General features: G+C 43.5%; 1 protein-coding gene across 4 annotated transcripts in view; it reads left to right on the forward strand.

Annotated features, from left to right (window-relative positions):
* The window catches only part of PCSK5 (proprotein convertase subtilisin/kexin type 5), a 459,846-nt gene that overhangs the window by 301,079 nt on the left and 141,476 nt on the right, over window positions 1–17,291 (forward strand). For all 4 annotated transcript variants that reach the window (XM_056523317.1, XM_056523326.1, XM_056523339.1 and 1 more), the window contains exons 18-20: window positions 2,028–2,131; window positions 4,376–4,505; window positions 10,097–10,212. In XM_056523317.1, the coding sequence (XP_056379292.1) occupies window positions 2,028–2,131; window positions 4,376–4,505; window positions 10,097–10,212 (350 nt within the window). The remainder of the gene's footprint in view (window positions 1–2,027; window positions 2,132–4,375; window positions 4,506–10,096; window positions 10,213–17,291) is intronic.

Below are 17,291 nucleotides of genomic sequence, written 5' to 3' on the forward strand. Positions count from 1 at the left end.
CTAGGAGAGAGCAGATATTTTACCAGGGGGCTTTGTTCTGCAGGCAGCATTAGTAACATCTTTAATATTGTGTTAGTAACATGGAACAAGTATCAGTGGAGTCTATGATGCTTCTGTCATATGGCTTCACAGCTTTGGTTTCAGGACACTCCTTTGTTGTTTAAAGTTGATGCATCTTGTTCTTAAAAGTAGCCCTTTGTGTAATGTTATTTTACTGCAAGAACATCTTCATTCCATACAAACTGATGTCAATAGTAGCATTGACCATATAATATTCATAGCCTGTGCATGGTATTCCACTTAGCATATGTGCAGTTGAGGAAAAGTAGTAACTAGACATTTTGACAGGTTACCGTATATACTCGAGTATAAGCCGACCCGAATATAAGCTGAGGCCCCTAATTTCACCCCAAAAACCCAGGAAAAGTTATTGACTCGACTATAAGCCTAGGGTGGGAAATACATCATCCCCCCCCCCCTGTCATCATGCAGACCCCTGTCATCATCACCCTGTCATCCAGACCCCTGTTATCATCACCCTGTCATCATCCAGACCCCGTCATCATCACCCTGTCATCATCCAGACCCCCATCATCATCCAGACCCCCGTCATCATCACGCTGTCATCATCCAGACCCCCGTCATCATCACCCTGTCATCCTCCCCCCCCCCCTTCATCATCACCGCCTGTCAATCCCTTAAATCAGTGTCATCACGCCCCTTCCCATAGACTTTGGTAGAGGGGGTGGGCGTGACGTCACGAGGGGGCGGGCGAGACATCACAAGGGGCCGGGCGTGACTTCACGCCCGGCGGCCGCGAACACGGAAGCCCGCACACAGCGTTCGGAGTAATGAACTTCTGGACGCTGTGAGGAGAGCTCCGAAAGGCAGGGCAGCACACAACCCCTTTAAGCCCAGACTGAGTTCCAGAGCACTTTAGATCAGGTTTTCATTTAAGAATTGGTTTTCACCTTTCCATCAACCCTGATCAGTCTTCCTGCTGCACCCTCATATTCCTACCATTATTCTTCACTGTAGGGGTGGTAGGGATTGTATTGGGCAGGTGATGAGCAGTGCCTGGTTTTATCTTAACATGAAGCTTAAAATTGAGGCCAAAATGTTTATTATTGGTTTCATCAGGTTAAATAATCTTGTTTCTCACAGTCCTTTACGTGCTTTTTTGCAAACTCCTGACGGCTTTTATGTGTCTTTTGCTGAGGAGAGGCTTTTCTGGTGGAGGCTTTTTTGGTGGAATGCTGCAGTAATGGTTGACCTTATGGAAGTTTCCCCCCATCTGCACACAGGATCTTTGGAGCTCAACCAGAGTGACCATTGGGTTCTTGGTCACCTCTCTTACCAAGGCCCTTCCCCCCCTGATTACTTAGTTTGGTGGGTCAGCCAGCTCTAGAAAGATTCCTGGTCGGTTAAAGTTTCTTTCATTGAAGAATTATTGAAGCCACTATGTTTTTGGGAACTGTCAGTGCAGCAGATATGTTTTTGAACCGTTCTCTAGATCTGTGCCTTCACGCAATCCTCTGTCTGAGCTCTACAGGCAGTTTATTCCTCCTCATGGTTAGATTTTTGCTTTGACATGCATTATCAGCTGTGAGACTTTATATAGACAGGGGTGTGTCTTTAAAAATCCTGTCCAATCAACTGATTTTACCACAGGTGGTATGTGGACATCTTTTGTACACATGCCTTAGGGAGGAGAGGGGTAGGTGGTGAAGAGGTGTTCATTTTTGTTTCATTTTATCATTCACTTCTATGTTCAGTATTTCAGCATTTCTTTAATGGCTAGGGGTTAAAAAGTAAAATTCTCTGGTAAAATATAAAATCTTTTTCATGTTTAGACAATATATGTATCACTCATATAATACCTTTTTGTTTTTTTTATAAACATGTATTTATTTTTCTAGTAGGATTATCACATGCTGACCTAGTCTCCCCCGCCACCACAGTGCTCTACTTAAAGAGTTAGAATAGTATTCTGCTGCTGTGATTTTTAAGGATTCTTCTTTCTAAAGTTTGCAGGGATCCCGGTGTCTCATCAGTTGTGAGGATGGAAAATACTACAGCATGGTGAAGAAGGAGTGTGAACCGTGTCACAGATCCTGTGCCACATGCTCAGGTATAGCAAGTGCTATAAACACAGCAAAATAAAGTGTGAACACAGCCTTAGGGGAGTTATAAGTACTATTTATCCTGATCCCATAGAGATAGCAGACGGACCTGGGAGCTAGTAGGAGGGGATCAAGTAGGTAATGATGTCATCCTGTAGTCCACAGGAAGTCAGAACCTAGGACTTAAATTCTGTTCTGACACATTAAACACAGATTTTATGTGGGTTTATCTTGTGATCACATGGCCAAGTTATAGCAATAAAACACATAGATGCAGCTGTGCTGGAATAAAACAAATGATGCAGTAAGGCAGAGTTTTACTTTAAAGGGCCGCAAGATTGATTTAGCCTTGTGAAGGCTCTGTAGACAAGTGCTGATTAGCGTGATTGGTGTTTATCTTCTGTTTCCTGTTTAGTTGCTATTTAATTAATATTTAACCCCTTAAGGACGAAGGGCTTTAAAGTTAATCGCAGCGTTTTGATGTGGGAAATGTAGTTGCTGGCAAGCTCAGGGAGCTGATCAGAACCACCGCTATGTAATTGTGGGGTCTCGATGGGCAGAGGATCCCTACATGCCTCCATCCCGCCTGATTGGTTCTCCAATGTTGCACCCAATAACACTATGGCACATCATTGTTCAGTGTATGCAAACGAATGATCGCATGTAATAGTCCACGGGGACTAAAAAATAGTGAATAAAATATTTAAAATAAAAAAGGTAATAATGTGAATAAGCCCTTTCCATAATAAAAGTTTGAATCACCCCCTTTTCCCCTTTTTCAAATCAAATAATGTAAACAAACTGTACGGTCAATGTTGTAAACATAAAAAAATACCCAAATCCAGAATTTGCTTTTTTTGGTCACTTTTAGAGATGAGCGAACTTACAGTAAATTCGATTTATCACGAACTTCTCAGCTCGGCAGTTGACTTTTCCTGCATAAATTAGTTCAGCCTTCAGGTGCTCCGGTAGGCTGGAAAAAGTGGACACAGTCCTAGGAAAGAGTCTCCTAGGACTGTATCCACCTGAACTAATTTATGCAGGAAAAGTCATCAACTGCCGAGCCGAGAAGTTTGTGACGAATCGAATTTACTGTAAGTTCGCTCATCTCTAGTCACTTTATATGCTAGAAAAAACGAAAAAAAGTAACAAAATGGTACCGATAAAAACGGCACAATAAATGAGCCCTCAAGCAACCCGATATACTTCAAAATAATAGTGTTATAGGGGTCAGAATTGGGTATTGTTGTAATCCTATGGACCTACATAATAAAGATAATGGCCCTCATTTACTAAGCTAAAACCAACCAGTTTTTGTCTGGTTATTTCGGTGCAGAGTGTCTGCGACATGTCTGCGCCAGTGTGCAACAGTATGCGCCAGGAAAATCTGACTAACCCGACATTGCACTGTGAAAAGCCTTTAAAAAAGTGGGCGTGGTCTGCCATAAAGGGGGCGTGGTTGGTCCAAATGGGCGTAGTTTCGCAACCCGACCTATTTACTATTGAATTCACAGAAAATCCTGCGGACAAATGACTGGAAATTTCCACCTAGAAAAAGCTGGTCAGAAAATATTCCCGACTTTTCCCCGTAGTAAATACAGAGGAATTCTGCAAGTCTGAAACAACATTTCCCACTAGTAAAAAACCCAACACTCTTAGTTAATGAGGCCCAATGGGTAATTTTTACTGAAAAATGCAATGCGTAGAAATGGAAGACACCAAAAGCTGCAAAATTGCATTTTTTTTATTTCAATTTCTCCATACAAATTTTTTTTTTTACCATAGATTTGGAGGTAAAATTAATGATGTCATTACAAAGTACAATTAGTGGCGCCAAAAAAAAAAACCCCAAAAAAAACAAGCCCATGGCTTTTAGAACGCGGTAGGTAAAAAGGAAAGTGCAAAAATGAAAAATCCCTGCGCCCTTAAGGGGGTTAAACAAGGTTGATTTCATTCTACTGTAACATTTTGGACAATTTGTCCGGGCTATAATATCACATCTAAATTGAAATTGATTTTTATTTATTTATTCCAGATTGTAATGCAAAAAAGCTGGAAAAACACTGAGGGGGGGGGGGGGGGGGGGTTTGAGTACTTTTTCAGGGCACTATAATCCTGATGGATACTGGTTCAGCTGTCAATATAACTGTCTCAGTCACATGTAGTAGTAGTCCATTTTAAACCAAACACATTTCAAATAAAACTAGGTAAAAATACTTAGATTTTGTATATTGTTTCTCTTATTATTCTAGGTGCAGGAATAGATAATTGTATAAACTGCGCTAAAGAAATGTTCTTTGAAGATGGACGTTGTGTCACGTTGTGTGGCTCCCAGTATTATATAGCACCACCCAAAGCAAATGGGTTTAAAACCTGTAAAAGGTAAGTGGTATTGACATACAGTAATGTAAAATATCGATTGTGCTTCATGCTTTCAAGCGGAGGGAAATATGTTTGGTGGGCGGGATGTTAAAAAGCAATCCATTTTGTCCTCAGGCAATAATAATCTAATAACTAGAAGACGTGTGACATTAATAATGTATGCAACATGATGCAGAAGGTGAGATGTTTAATGAAGGTGTACCACTGAAATAGTCCAGAGATAAAAACAGTCCTGAAATAGCACTGAATATGCAGCAGATATACGTCCATAATATGAAACAATTGGAATACATTGTTGTTTTGTGAATTTTTACAGTTATTTTTTTTTGTTGTTTGTTTGATTTTGCAATCTCTCACATGTTTGCAAAGCTTCTCATATGTAAGTCACAACAGGACTCTTCGTAAAGTGACACAACTGACCAGTTGATCAGAAAACAAACCAGAATTACTGATATCTGAATCACTACCCTATGAATAGTGGAAATGGCCATCTGAGAGAGGAATGGTCAATTAAAAGGGAATTTTGGGGGTATTTATTAAATAGTGGAGTCTTTTTACCCACTAATTCATGTACTGGAAACTGTCTACCGGCACCTGATTTATCACATGGTACAAGACACATGATAAATCTGGTGCTGGTCACATTTCTCTCATCAGTACTCCACTCTGTATGGTGTTTTTCTGCAACTTTTGTGTGACTTTTTAATCCGTGCGACAATTATGCAACTTTTTAATAACGCTGTCCACAGTTAGTTTGTAAATGCTTTTTTATTTAGTGGTAATTAGTGCCCGTTTTGGTGGGTTGCGCCAAAGTATGCAACTTTTTTGCAAGTTGCATTTTCATAAATCCCTGACCACTGCAAAAAATCTACCAAAAAACATGGCTACCACTGCAACAAACCAAAACACAGGTAAATGAAAAGTCACAGGAAAACACCCTGTGCCAAAATATTGAGACAAATTTACCCAAGAAAACCAGGGTAAAATGCTTTATAAATACCCCCTTTATGTTTGCTGCTAGCAGATGTGAGTGGTTTAGTTCTACTGTCACCACAGTACTATCATAGTGAGATGAGGACGAAGGGACTGCACATGTGAGACATGAGGGAAGAACAAAAGGGAAGAAGATATTTGAAGTTCATATCTTCTGGATATCAAGTTTCCACCGGTGGTGATCATGATGTAGTCCAGCAAGGTCATACATACTTTGGGGGGGGGTTGTAAAAGTCTGACCATGTCAGTTGGATTTATTGAGAGGTGCATGTAGGGCTGGGCGGTATACCGGTTCATACCGAATACCGAAATGTTTGTGCTGCACGATATTAATTTTTCCCATACCGCAATACCCATTGGGCCCCTCCCCCTTGGGAATGAATTATCAGACCAGCGCTGCGCCGTCCTCACATCGGGGAACTAATCATATGTGACCCGCCAGCGCTGTTCTGCTCCCCCCCCCCCAAATCATGTTACCCTCCAGCGCTGTTCTGCTCCCCCCCCCCATATCATGTTACCCGCCAGCGCTGTTCTGCTCCCCCCCAATTAATTATCAGCCCAGCGGGGTACTACTCACATATGTCACCCGCAAGCACTGCCCTCCTCCTCTTTGTTGGGGGCTGCTGGCGCTGGAACTTTATACTGTACGCCAGTGGTCTCCAACCTGCGGACCTCCAGATGTTGCAAAACTACAACTCCCAGCATGCCCGGGAGTTGTAGTGTTGCAACGGCTGGAGGTCCGCAGGTTGGAGACCACTGCTGTATGCTGTATCCCTATGCCCGGGCTGCAAAAGATAAACAAAATAAACTGTAACTCACCTACGTCGGCCTCACGCTGGGGACGGGAATGTCGGACAGCCGTCAGCCTATCACCGGCCGCAGCGATGTCCCGCCCCGGCCATTGATAGGTTAAACGCACTGTCATGTAAGAAGCCGGCCAGAGCTCCTTACATGACAGTGGGCTCAGCCTATCACTGGCCGGGGCGGGACATCGCTGCGGCCGGTGATAGGCTGACGGCTGTCCCACATTCCCGTCCCCAGCGTTAGGTCGACGTAGGTGAGTTACAGTTTATTTTGTTTATCTTTTGCAGCCCGGGCATAGGGATACAGCGTACAGCAGTGGTCTCCAACCTGCGGACCTCCATCTGTTGCAAAACTACAACTCCCAGCATGCCCGGACAGCCGCAGTTTGGAGACCGCTGGCGTATAGTATAGAGTTCCAGCAGCGCTGGCGGCCCCCAACAAAGAGGAGGAGGCCAGTGCTTGCGGGTGACATATGTGAGTAGTACCCCCCTGGGCTGATAATTTATTGGGGGGGAGCAGAACAGCTTTGGCGGGTAACATGATTTCGGGGGGAGCAGAACAGCGCTTGCGGGTCACATGATTGGGGGGGGGGTGAAAGAAATACCGTTATATACTGCGGAACCACCATAAGTTACAAAAATACTGTGATACACATATTTGGTCATACCGCCCAGCTCTAGGTGCATGCCTAGAAATCTACATTGATTTATTTTTTTTTCTTTACTTAGTGTAGACTTCTACCTAGGACTAGGCTTGTACCCGTTTGCAGCATCTAAAGTGTTTCCCTTTACTGACAGCAAACTCATACCAATGCTGAGAATATAAATATGTTGTCACTTTTCATAAGACAAAAACATCTTAAACTCCCTCTAAAATCCATACCAATTAAGGAATAGAAATATCTAAATAAATTGTTATTTCCCAGCACATAGATGTCTACCTTTGGAGAACTGCTGTTTTAGAATGAAGATGTCATTATTGACTGAAATAGGGAACTGCGCTGTTGTAAGGTTGGCGGGCGGGGGAAGCATAGCTCTGGAACAAAATTCTTTTTTGTTTTTATCTCTTGGGAGAAGATAGACACAGAACTAGCCATACATATATTCTCTATGAAAAGAAGGGAATAAATAAGCATATGTGTTAGATGTGTGAGTGGTTAAAGTATCTGCGGGTTGTAGTGTCTGTGCTGCAGAATAATAAGCACCATACCCAAACCTCAGTGTTTGCAAGTCACATCTATGCCTGGGGATTTTCCTAATGTATCATCAACTAAATAATGTGGGGGTTAATGTAAATTTCCCAATACAATGAAATCTCCCAGGTCTCCGTACACATTAGATTAAAACAGTGAGAGGCTGACATAGCTAATTTATATCAAGGAGAAGCCGGGAATTCTTCTTTCAAGTGCCCAAATTAACGTCCATTACATAGCGTTACGAGACTGATAGGATAAAGACATGATTTTATAGCAGTAAGTGAGGCCAGCTGGGCTCCGCTTATCGGAACTATAGGTTAGAATACCTCTGGCCAATAAATGTGTGTCATTCCAAATGAGAATAATACAGTTGCAATAGGTGTTATTATAATGAAATCTTTCTTGACAAGGTGTAAAAACGGTCAACAGCCTCAGCTTCTGGCTTAAACATGTGCTGTATGCTTCATCCTAAATACCGACCTGAAGCTGCAATGTCCTAGTCTACCCTCTTCTTTATCAGCCACGATCACCGGCATACCAATGAGGCACTGCATCTCAGACCAGAAATGGGCTTGTATATGTGGTTACTGACAGCATATGCACTGAATGCATCCTCAGGAACATAAAACGTGTGTACAATAATGTAAAGAGGGATTCCAGATCGATTCATGGTCCTTTGTTTTATTTCCTTTTTTTTTGCATGTTTTAATATTATTCCTCTTAGGTCCAAAGCTACCTTGTGTATTTATCTTCATTGAATAACTGATTTGTTTACATGCATTACCTCAAAAGTACCAAAGAATCCTGATGACCCTGATATTATAGCATAAAAATACATGTATGCCAGTGCGTTAATAATGCTGTACATGTAGCACATGTGGCATTTAGTAATTTCACTTATAGACAACTATACCATTTAAAGGGTTACAGTCTTATGGCTCCTTTCTTTCAAAAACAGCACCAATTGTGTTCATAGGCTGTGTCCAATATGGCAGAATAGCCACATTAAATTGTATTGGGATGAACTGCAATACGATTCACAGCCATGGGCAAGAGTGGTGCTGCTTCTCCTACTACTCCCTTAATATGATTTTGAGGAGGAATCCTCTGGAAGCTATAACTACCATGACAAGTATCTACTATTTATGTCAGGAATTAGACAGTTTAATATTTTCATCTAAGCTTTATTTGTTCTCTGTTACTTGGTATCTTGAAAATATGTCTTCAACATCGGCTGTAGCAATTATATACTATCTTACACTCTGTCTGCCATGTATCTTATATTCTATTCCTCCAGTTATGGGTTATTATGTGACTAGATCTCCCTGTTCTTTATGCAGTGTCTATTGTCTTATATCTTTATCGGAAGTGTGAAAAGAGAAAATGTATATATGCACTCACCACCGGATTCGGCAACGGGAGCTCCTAAGTGGAATCAATCTTCTGACCAGAGCATAGGAATGTCTCTGTGTGCTCAGAGAGTGCACAAATATGTTCCTATGCTCTGGTCAGAAGATTGATTCCACTTAGGAGCTCCCGTTGCCGAATCCGGTGGTGAGTGCACTTGCATTTTCTCTTTTCACACTCCCGATATTGCTACCTACCTTCTCATTTATCCTAGCACCTCCACCCGGCCTTTTTGATTGTTGGCTCGATTGAATGCTTGCCTCGCTATGTATCTGCCTATTGCCTGTGATCAGCATTTGGTGCCGTCCATGCTATTCCTATCCACACGTATCTTATACTTTTACCTATACCTACCTTTAACCCATGTTAACCCAAATAAATCATAAGGTGGATGTGCTTATGTAGTGGGCTTGAAGCCAAACACATTCCATACAAGGCATGTGTCAGCTGTTCACTGCCCGTGACACCCTCAGCAGCCATGATCACAGATAGCTTTGATGCCAGTCATTTAACTCCCAAGATGCTGTTATATGCCAGGTTATCTTCACCTTTGCCCTACAGTGACCCCATGGCTCTGAGTGGCAAGTGTGGTTCAAGGAGATATCCAGCCAAAAGTGGTAAATAAGTTATATATAGGCTCACCATGACTCCACAAGGCATCCTAGCTGATTTGAGTCAGCAAAAAACTCCACACACTGGGCTTGTTTCCTATGTGAGCTGCAGGGAGGGGTTGCTGCTAGAGTGAGCAGGGGGGGGGGGGGGGTATTGCTCTCCAGCCAATCAGGGGCAGTTCTGTAACTTTACTAAACCACAGAATAAGGTTAATGTGTAAGTTAATGTTAATGTGTGAGTAAATGCTGTAAGAAACATAACTCTCTGATGCTTATATGATAAAATGAATGAAGGGTGCCTATAAAAAGTACAGTGTGGCTTGCTTAGCCCTCATACAGCTCTGTCAAAAGAATCAAAATTCTGCAAAAAACTGTTCTCACCAAAAGCCACAGCAACGGGAAAGGGTTAAATGAGATCCTTATATAGTGATCTAGGTTATGAACACATGTCCTGCCATTCTTAACTTCTTCCCATCAGTAAGCTTATCCTTAAGAATCATTTAGCAGTGCCAGCGTGTCAAATCCAGGCACTTCCAATAATTGCTTTATATTACATGGAACATATTGCTTTTGTGTTACAGATGTGATGGCAGCTGTTTATCATGTTCTGGGCCTGGAGACAGAAACTGTACTACTTGTCCAGATGGCTATCTACTACAAGGCAACACCTGTTCGGTTGGAACGGTCTGTAAAGATGGTGAGTCGATGCATCAGTTTGATAGATACATTAAGTTATTCATATAGTCCAGACAGCAAGAACATGTGAAGGTTATTGGCCTAACCTGTTGCACAATTTGCGCATGTAAGGAAAAGAAATCTAGCATTTGCTAGAGAAACGTGTTTTGGTTTTCTGTGCCAGTTGTGGAGCTGTTATATGATAAGTACTTTGATAAAGGGCTGAATGTATGCCTGAGTGAGGGATTGCTCAGACATGGATTGAAGTCTACAGCGATATGCTGCCTATACACCGTTTATCTGTAAATACCGAACCTTTATAACCAGAGCGCCCTTGAGATAAATCGCAGTGTCCTGGAACTATTTATTTTTACTGCCACTCCGGACAAACATTACAAAGAACGTCAATGTTAATGAAGGTTGAGCACATGCTATTAAGACATGAAGCTGTGAATAACAAACACAGTGTTTTCATTTTAAGCAGCAGGTTTTTATTTTGTGTAGACCAGCGCTACGCTTCCTTTATGTAGCCAGGCAGGCAGCATTGCAAACATCGGGACTGATATGCTTCCCTCAATGCACTAAGTAATTTCACACTAATTCAAGCAATAAAGAGCTGTACACTGTTCATATAGCAGCAGCCTAGCTCCTTCTATAGGGGGCATGAGATGAGCACGTCACAGTTGTGTGAAATGTAAATGGCTTATTTATCACCAAGCACACACAGCTGCTCTGTACACTATCCAGGCCTGGCATCTCACAGGTTAAAGTCACAGACTACATTTGTTTAGCATCATAATGACTGTAGTGATGGATTCATCATCTTCATTTCCACATTTACTACCTGGCGTACTCTGTCTCTGTGATTAAATACATGGAACAGAGTAAATGCTTCCAGCCCCCGTATCTAGTCTCATCTGCCACAGTGCAGAATATAATGAAGCAGCTCTAACTAGATCATTGAACGATATCCAATGATATAGCATAACCAATTACATTATTGTGTTTTGATGAAAAACCCATTAAGGTAAAATGTCTTTGTTTAATCATTCCTCTTCTACTTGCCGGGATTGTTTCTCGAACGCCTGATGAATAAATGGATGTTGTCTGGCAGCCCACAGTCATTAGGGATTCCACAAATAGCGTATGACTGGTAACCGATGGTGGAAATCTGGAATCAATGTCTCATGACACTGTATTACTGTCTACTAGTTTGTCAGATACTACTGTAAAAATCCCCAAAAAAATTGGTAGATGGGCTTTTCATCTTGTAGTTCAATTTTTTTCCAGCACAAACTGCCCACCATGTTTCACTAAGAACCTCTTAATGTCCACCTTCATCTCTGAATTGAAGAAATTCACTAACCTTCATGACGTAGGTGCTTCATTGCTATAATAATCCCAGAGAGCTCATTGAGCCATTTCTAGAAGATATGGAGCCCTTAGTCAAAGAATGGCTGATTTTTTTTTCCACAAGAGTGGGTTAAATGAGATGTCCTATAAAGATAACCTCCTACAACATGCCCTAAAATAGTGTTTCCCAAGACCAGTCCTCAAGTACCCCCAACAGGTCATGTTTTCAGGATTTCCTTTGTCATAGGTGATATATGTTACACCGAGCGCTCCGGGTCCCCGTTCCTCCCCGGAGCGCTCGCCTCATCTTCGTTGTTGCAGCGCCCCGGTCAGATCCACTGACCGGGTGCGCTGCGGTCCCGCCTTCAGCCGGGGTGCGATTCGCGATGCGGGTAGCGCTCGCTCGCGATGCGCACCCCGGTCCCCGTACCTGACTCGCTCTCCCTCGGTCCTGTCCCGGCGCGCGCGGCCCCGCTCCCTAGGGCGCGCGCGCGCCGGGTCTCTGCGATTTAAAGGGCCAGTGCACCAATGATGGTGCCTGGCCCAATCTTCCCAATTAGCTTATTGTGTTCACCTGTGCACTTCCTTGCCGGATCTTGTTGCACTTGTGCCTAGTGAAAGCATTCCCTTGTCTGTTCCTAGTCCGTGTTCCTGACCTCCTGCCGTTGCCCCTGACTACGATCCTTGCCGCCTGCCCCCGACCTTCTGCTACGTCCGACTTTGCTTCTGCCTACTCCCTTGTACCTCGCCTATCTTCAGTATCTTCAGCAGCCAGAGAGGTGAGCCGTTGCTAGTGGATACGACCTGGTCACTACCGCCGCAGCAAGACCATCCCTCTCTGGCACAGAGGATCCACTACCTGCCAGCCGGCATCGTGACAGTAGATCCGGCCATGGATCCCGCTGAGGTTCCCCTGCCAGTTGTCTCTGATATCGCCCGACAGATCGCCCATCTAACCCACCAGCTGTCGGAAGTGTCCACCATTTTGCACCAACATTCGCAACTTCTTCAGCAATCATCTCCTCCGCCAGCTCCTGCACCTCCTCCGCAGCGAGTGGCCACTCCTAGCCTCTGCCTGTCCTTGCCGGACAAATTTAATGGGGACTCTAAGTATTGCCGTGGCTTTCTTTCGCAATGTTCCCAGCACTTGGAGATGATGTCGGACCAGTTTCCTACTGAAAGGTCTAAGGTGGCTTTCGTGTTCTGCCTTCTGTCTGGAAAAGCCCTGTCATGGGCCGCACCGCTCTGGGACCGCAATGACCCCGTCACTGCCTCTGTACACTCCTTCTTCTCGGAAATTCGAAGTGTCTTTGAGGAACCTGCCCGAGCTTCTTCAGCCGAGATTGCCCTGCTGAACCTGGCCCAGGGTGTTTCTTCCGTTGGCGAGTACGCCATTCAGTTCCGTGCTCTTGCTTACGAGTTGTCCTGGAATAGTGAGACTCTCTGCGCGACCTTTAAAAAAGGCCTATCCAGCAACATTAAAGATGTTCTGGCCGCACGAGAGACTCCTGCTGACCTACATGAACTCATTCATCTAGCCACTCGCATTGACATGCGTTCTTCCGGATGGCGTCTGGAGCTCCGCCTGGATATGGACTTTGTTCGCACGAAGCGTTTTTTCTCTCCGGCTCCTCTCTCCTCTGGTCCTCTGCAATCTGTTCCTGTGCTTCCCGCCGCGGAGGCTATGCATGTTGACCGGTCTTGCTTGACACCTCAAGAGAGGACACGACGCCGCATGGAGAATCTTTGCCTGTACTATGCCGGTACCGAACACTTCCTGAAGGATTGTCCTATCCGTCCTCCCCGCCTGGAAAGACGCACGCTGACTCCGCACGAAGGTGACACAGTTCTTGATGTCAACTCTGCTTCTCCACGCCTTACTGTGCCTGTGCGGATATCTGCCTCTACCTTCTCCTTCTCTACTATGCTCTTCTTGGATTCCGGATCTGCAGGAAAATTTTTTTTGGCCTCTCTCATCAACAGGTTCTACGTTCCTGTGACCAGTCTCGCCAGACCCCTCTACATCTATTGTTTTTACAATAAAAGATTGGACTGTCTCGTACGTTTCCACACAGAACCCCTCCTAATTTGCATCGGACCTCTTCACGGAAAAATTGAGTTTTTTTTTCTCAGGTTCTTTGGCCCCAAGAAGAGGGGGAGACCCAAGGGGGGGGGTACTGTTACACCGAGCGCTCCGGGTCCCCGTTCCTCCCCGGAGCGCTCGCCTCATCTTCGTTGTTGCAGCGCCCCGGTCAGATCCACTGACCGGGTGCGCTGCGGTCCCGCCTTCAGCCGGGGTGCGATTCGCGATGCGGGTAGCGCTCGCTCGCGATGCGCACCCCGGTCCCCGTACCTGACTCGCTCTCCCTCGGTCCTGTCCCGGCGCGCGCGGCCCCGCTCCCTAGGGCGCGCGCGCGCCGGGTCTCTGCGATTTAAAGGGCCAGTGCACCAATGATGGTGCCTGGCCCAATCTTCCCAATTAGCTTATTGTGTTCACCTGTGCACTTCCTTGCCGGATCTTGTTGCACTTGTGCCTAGTGAAAGCATTCCCTTGTCTGTTCCTAGTCCGTGTTCCTGACCTCCTGCCGTTGCCCCTGACTACGATCCTTGCCGCCTGCCCCCGACCTTCTGCTACGTCCGACTTTGCTTCTGCCTACTCCCTTGTACCTCGCCTATCTTCAGTATCTTCAGCAGCCAGAGAGGTGAGCCGTTGCTAGTGGATACGACCTGGTCACTACCGCCGCAGCAAGACCATCCCTCTCTGGCACAGAGGATCCACTACCTGCCAGCCGGCATCGTGACAATATAATTGTGGTCAGTGCATCAGGTATCACCTTATTTATTCTATGTATAATGTATCCTCAAATCATGACCTGTAGGGGGTACTTGCGCTTGGGAAACACTACCCTAAAAAACATATATATGTTTTGTTAGGTAGGGGGTTTCCTGCTAGTACCCTCAGCTATCAGTCAAAAAGAGAGTGTCTACCTCTGGCAAACCTGAACCTTCCATGTTTTACATGGTCAACCTCTTTGGGAACATGTGTAGTCAGATATAGCTTCCCTGATGGTGACATCATCATCATAGTGTCTTCTGTTTAGAAAGGGGTACCAAAGGCTTGCTCCAGTATGCACATCTATACTTTGGTTCTGGGAATGTTTTGATGAATAGTCTACTCACGCAACCACTTTTATTACTAAATGTGTGTACTTTTATTTGCATTTCACATGTTTTGATTAATTTCCTTATACTTTAATTTTTTAAAGAAACACTAAAGCTGGCACCACAAAAAGTGAGACAAGCACAGGGGCATATGCAAAGAAATCTGTATTTTAGTACATCATGCCAAAAACAGATCTTTCTTATGCATGCACATATAAACAGAGCTTGACACAAGATAGTAAGTGGGAAAAGGTAGAAAAAATATTACCTATAAACTGGCATAGACAGCAATACTAGTAGTAATATCTCCCTACGTGTATCACCACAACCATGGCTTCCTCAGGGGCATGGACAACCTGGGGGGGATGCTACCCCTTCTCCACATTGCTGCACTTTCTAGACTTTACATATTAAATTGTCCATATGTTTCATGTGTGGTAACAAATAAAACCCTATTTTGTATTATTCTGTGTATGCATGGGCCCCTGTGCTTGTTGCATACACTCTATTTAGAAAGTGGTATTCTTTTTTAGCCAGCCAAAAAGAGAATCTGTCAGCTCTATTTGCTGCTTTGAGCTGTAGACACCGTCAGATAGCAAACTTGTACCTTTCCTGCAGCTGATGGTGGTTGCCAAACTTATCAAATTACCTTTTTTTATTTTTCTGACCAGTGTTAAGAGGTGGAGCCGAGTTGCCATAAAGTGCCACAGTTCACCATACCTCCTTGCTTGTCCTCATCTCCCAGCTTTTCCTTGATTGATATACCATTCCTGAATGTCAGTCAGGGAGAGGCTGAGTAGTGAGCACAAGTGAGGAAATGTGTCAGGTTGTGGCACTTGAGAAGTTCGGCTCTGCCTCCTTGACATTTGACTGATTTTTTTTATTTTTTTTTTATTTCTGAAATTTTAGAGTTGTCGTCAGCTCCAGGAAAGGTACAGTTTGCTTTTATATCATAACAGCATAACAATCTTCAGCTCTTTGCAGCAAATAGAGCTGACAGATATTGCATATAAACTGTCAAGTTCTGGTCCTCGTAAGCTGATCTTGTGGACCATGACTGAGAGAAAGTGGATACAGACATGGCTACGCATGGAGTAAACAGACAAAATGTATCTCTGTTGGCTATGCTTGTTGCATGCAGAGTTTGAGCACTTTGTGTGTTCATTTTACTTAACCTACTGTATCATGTATATTCCCATTCCTAGTATTTTACCATTAAAAGAAAGGAAATAGTTCTGATTATTTCCCCAAATCAACATTTTGAGATTTCGGCAATGTTCACACTCCCCTGGGAGATATTCACACGTTGTAGATTAGTTGCAGAAATTTCAGTGTATCTGAATATCTTTTTCATCCATATTTTCTGCAGCTAATCTAAGATGACAACTTGGCATCAGTCTGCATCAGTTTTTCTGTATTGCGACCATTAACCTCAATGATGAAGCAAAAAGATGGATCCTGTTAAATCTCTAAACACGATGAAACTGATGAAGACTGATACAAACTTTCACATCAGTCTGAATCCTAACAAAATGAAAAGGATCTGTCACACTAGAAATACAGAATATTATGTTAAAGGGGTACTCCACTGGAAAAATTTTTTTTTTAAATCAACAGATGACAGAAAGTTAAACAGATTTTTTAATTGCTTCTAGTACTTATTGGCTTCTGTATGCTCCACAGGACGTTCTTTTCTTTTTGAATTTCCTTTCTGTCTGACCACAGTGCTCTCTGTGGACACTTCTGTTCATTTCAGGAACTGTCCAGAGCAGGATACGTTTTCTATGGGTATTTTCTCCAGCTCTGGACAGTTCCTAAACTGGAGGTGTCAGCAGAGAGCACTGTGGTCAAACAGAAAGGAAATTCAAAAAGAAAAGAATTTCCTCTAGAGCAGAAAGAAGCTTATAAGTACTAGAAGGATTAAGATTTTTTAATAGAAGTAATTTAAATCTGAAGTATAGAAGTAATTTTTATCTAAATCTGCTTAACTTTCTGTCACCAGTTGATTTAAAAGAAAATGTTTTCCAGCGGAGTACCCCTTTAAGGGCTAGCGAGAAGATACTGTAGCTTGACATGATTATTCATTTTCTGCTTAACTTCTATTATATTGCTTTAGAAGTGTTCAACTGAAGTGTTGTTCTGAAGATAATATGAATACAGGGGATACTTTGTAATTGTTTGCTCTCTCGAGGTCATATGTGTCTGCTTGCTGTGTATAATGTAGAGTATCATCTTCATGTGGATGGAGATTAAAGGGGTACTTCACTGGAAAACATGGGAAACACTGGAAATCAACTGGTGCCAGAAAATTAAACAGATTTGTAAATTAATTCTATTAAAAAATCTTAATCCTTCCAGTACTTATCAGCTGCTGTTATGATTCACAGGAAGTTCTTTTCTTTTTGAATTTCCTTTCTGCCTGACCACAGTGATATCTGCTGACACCTCTATCCATATAAGGAACTGTCCAGAGCAGGAGAGGTTTTCTATGGGGATTTGCTCCTCTGGACAGTTCCTAAAATGGACAAAGGTGTCAGCAGAGAGCACTGTGGTCAGGCAGAAAGGAAATTAAAAAAAAGAACTTCC

Source organism: Hyla sarda, chromosome 1 (genome assembly GCF_029499605.1).
Source record: "Hyla sarda isolate aHylSar1 chromosome 1, aHylSar1.hap1, whole genome shotgun sequence".
Lineage (NCBI taxonomy): Eukaryota > Metazoa > Chordata > Amphibia > Anura > Hylidae > Hyla > Hyla sarda.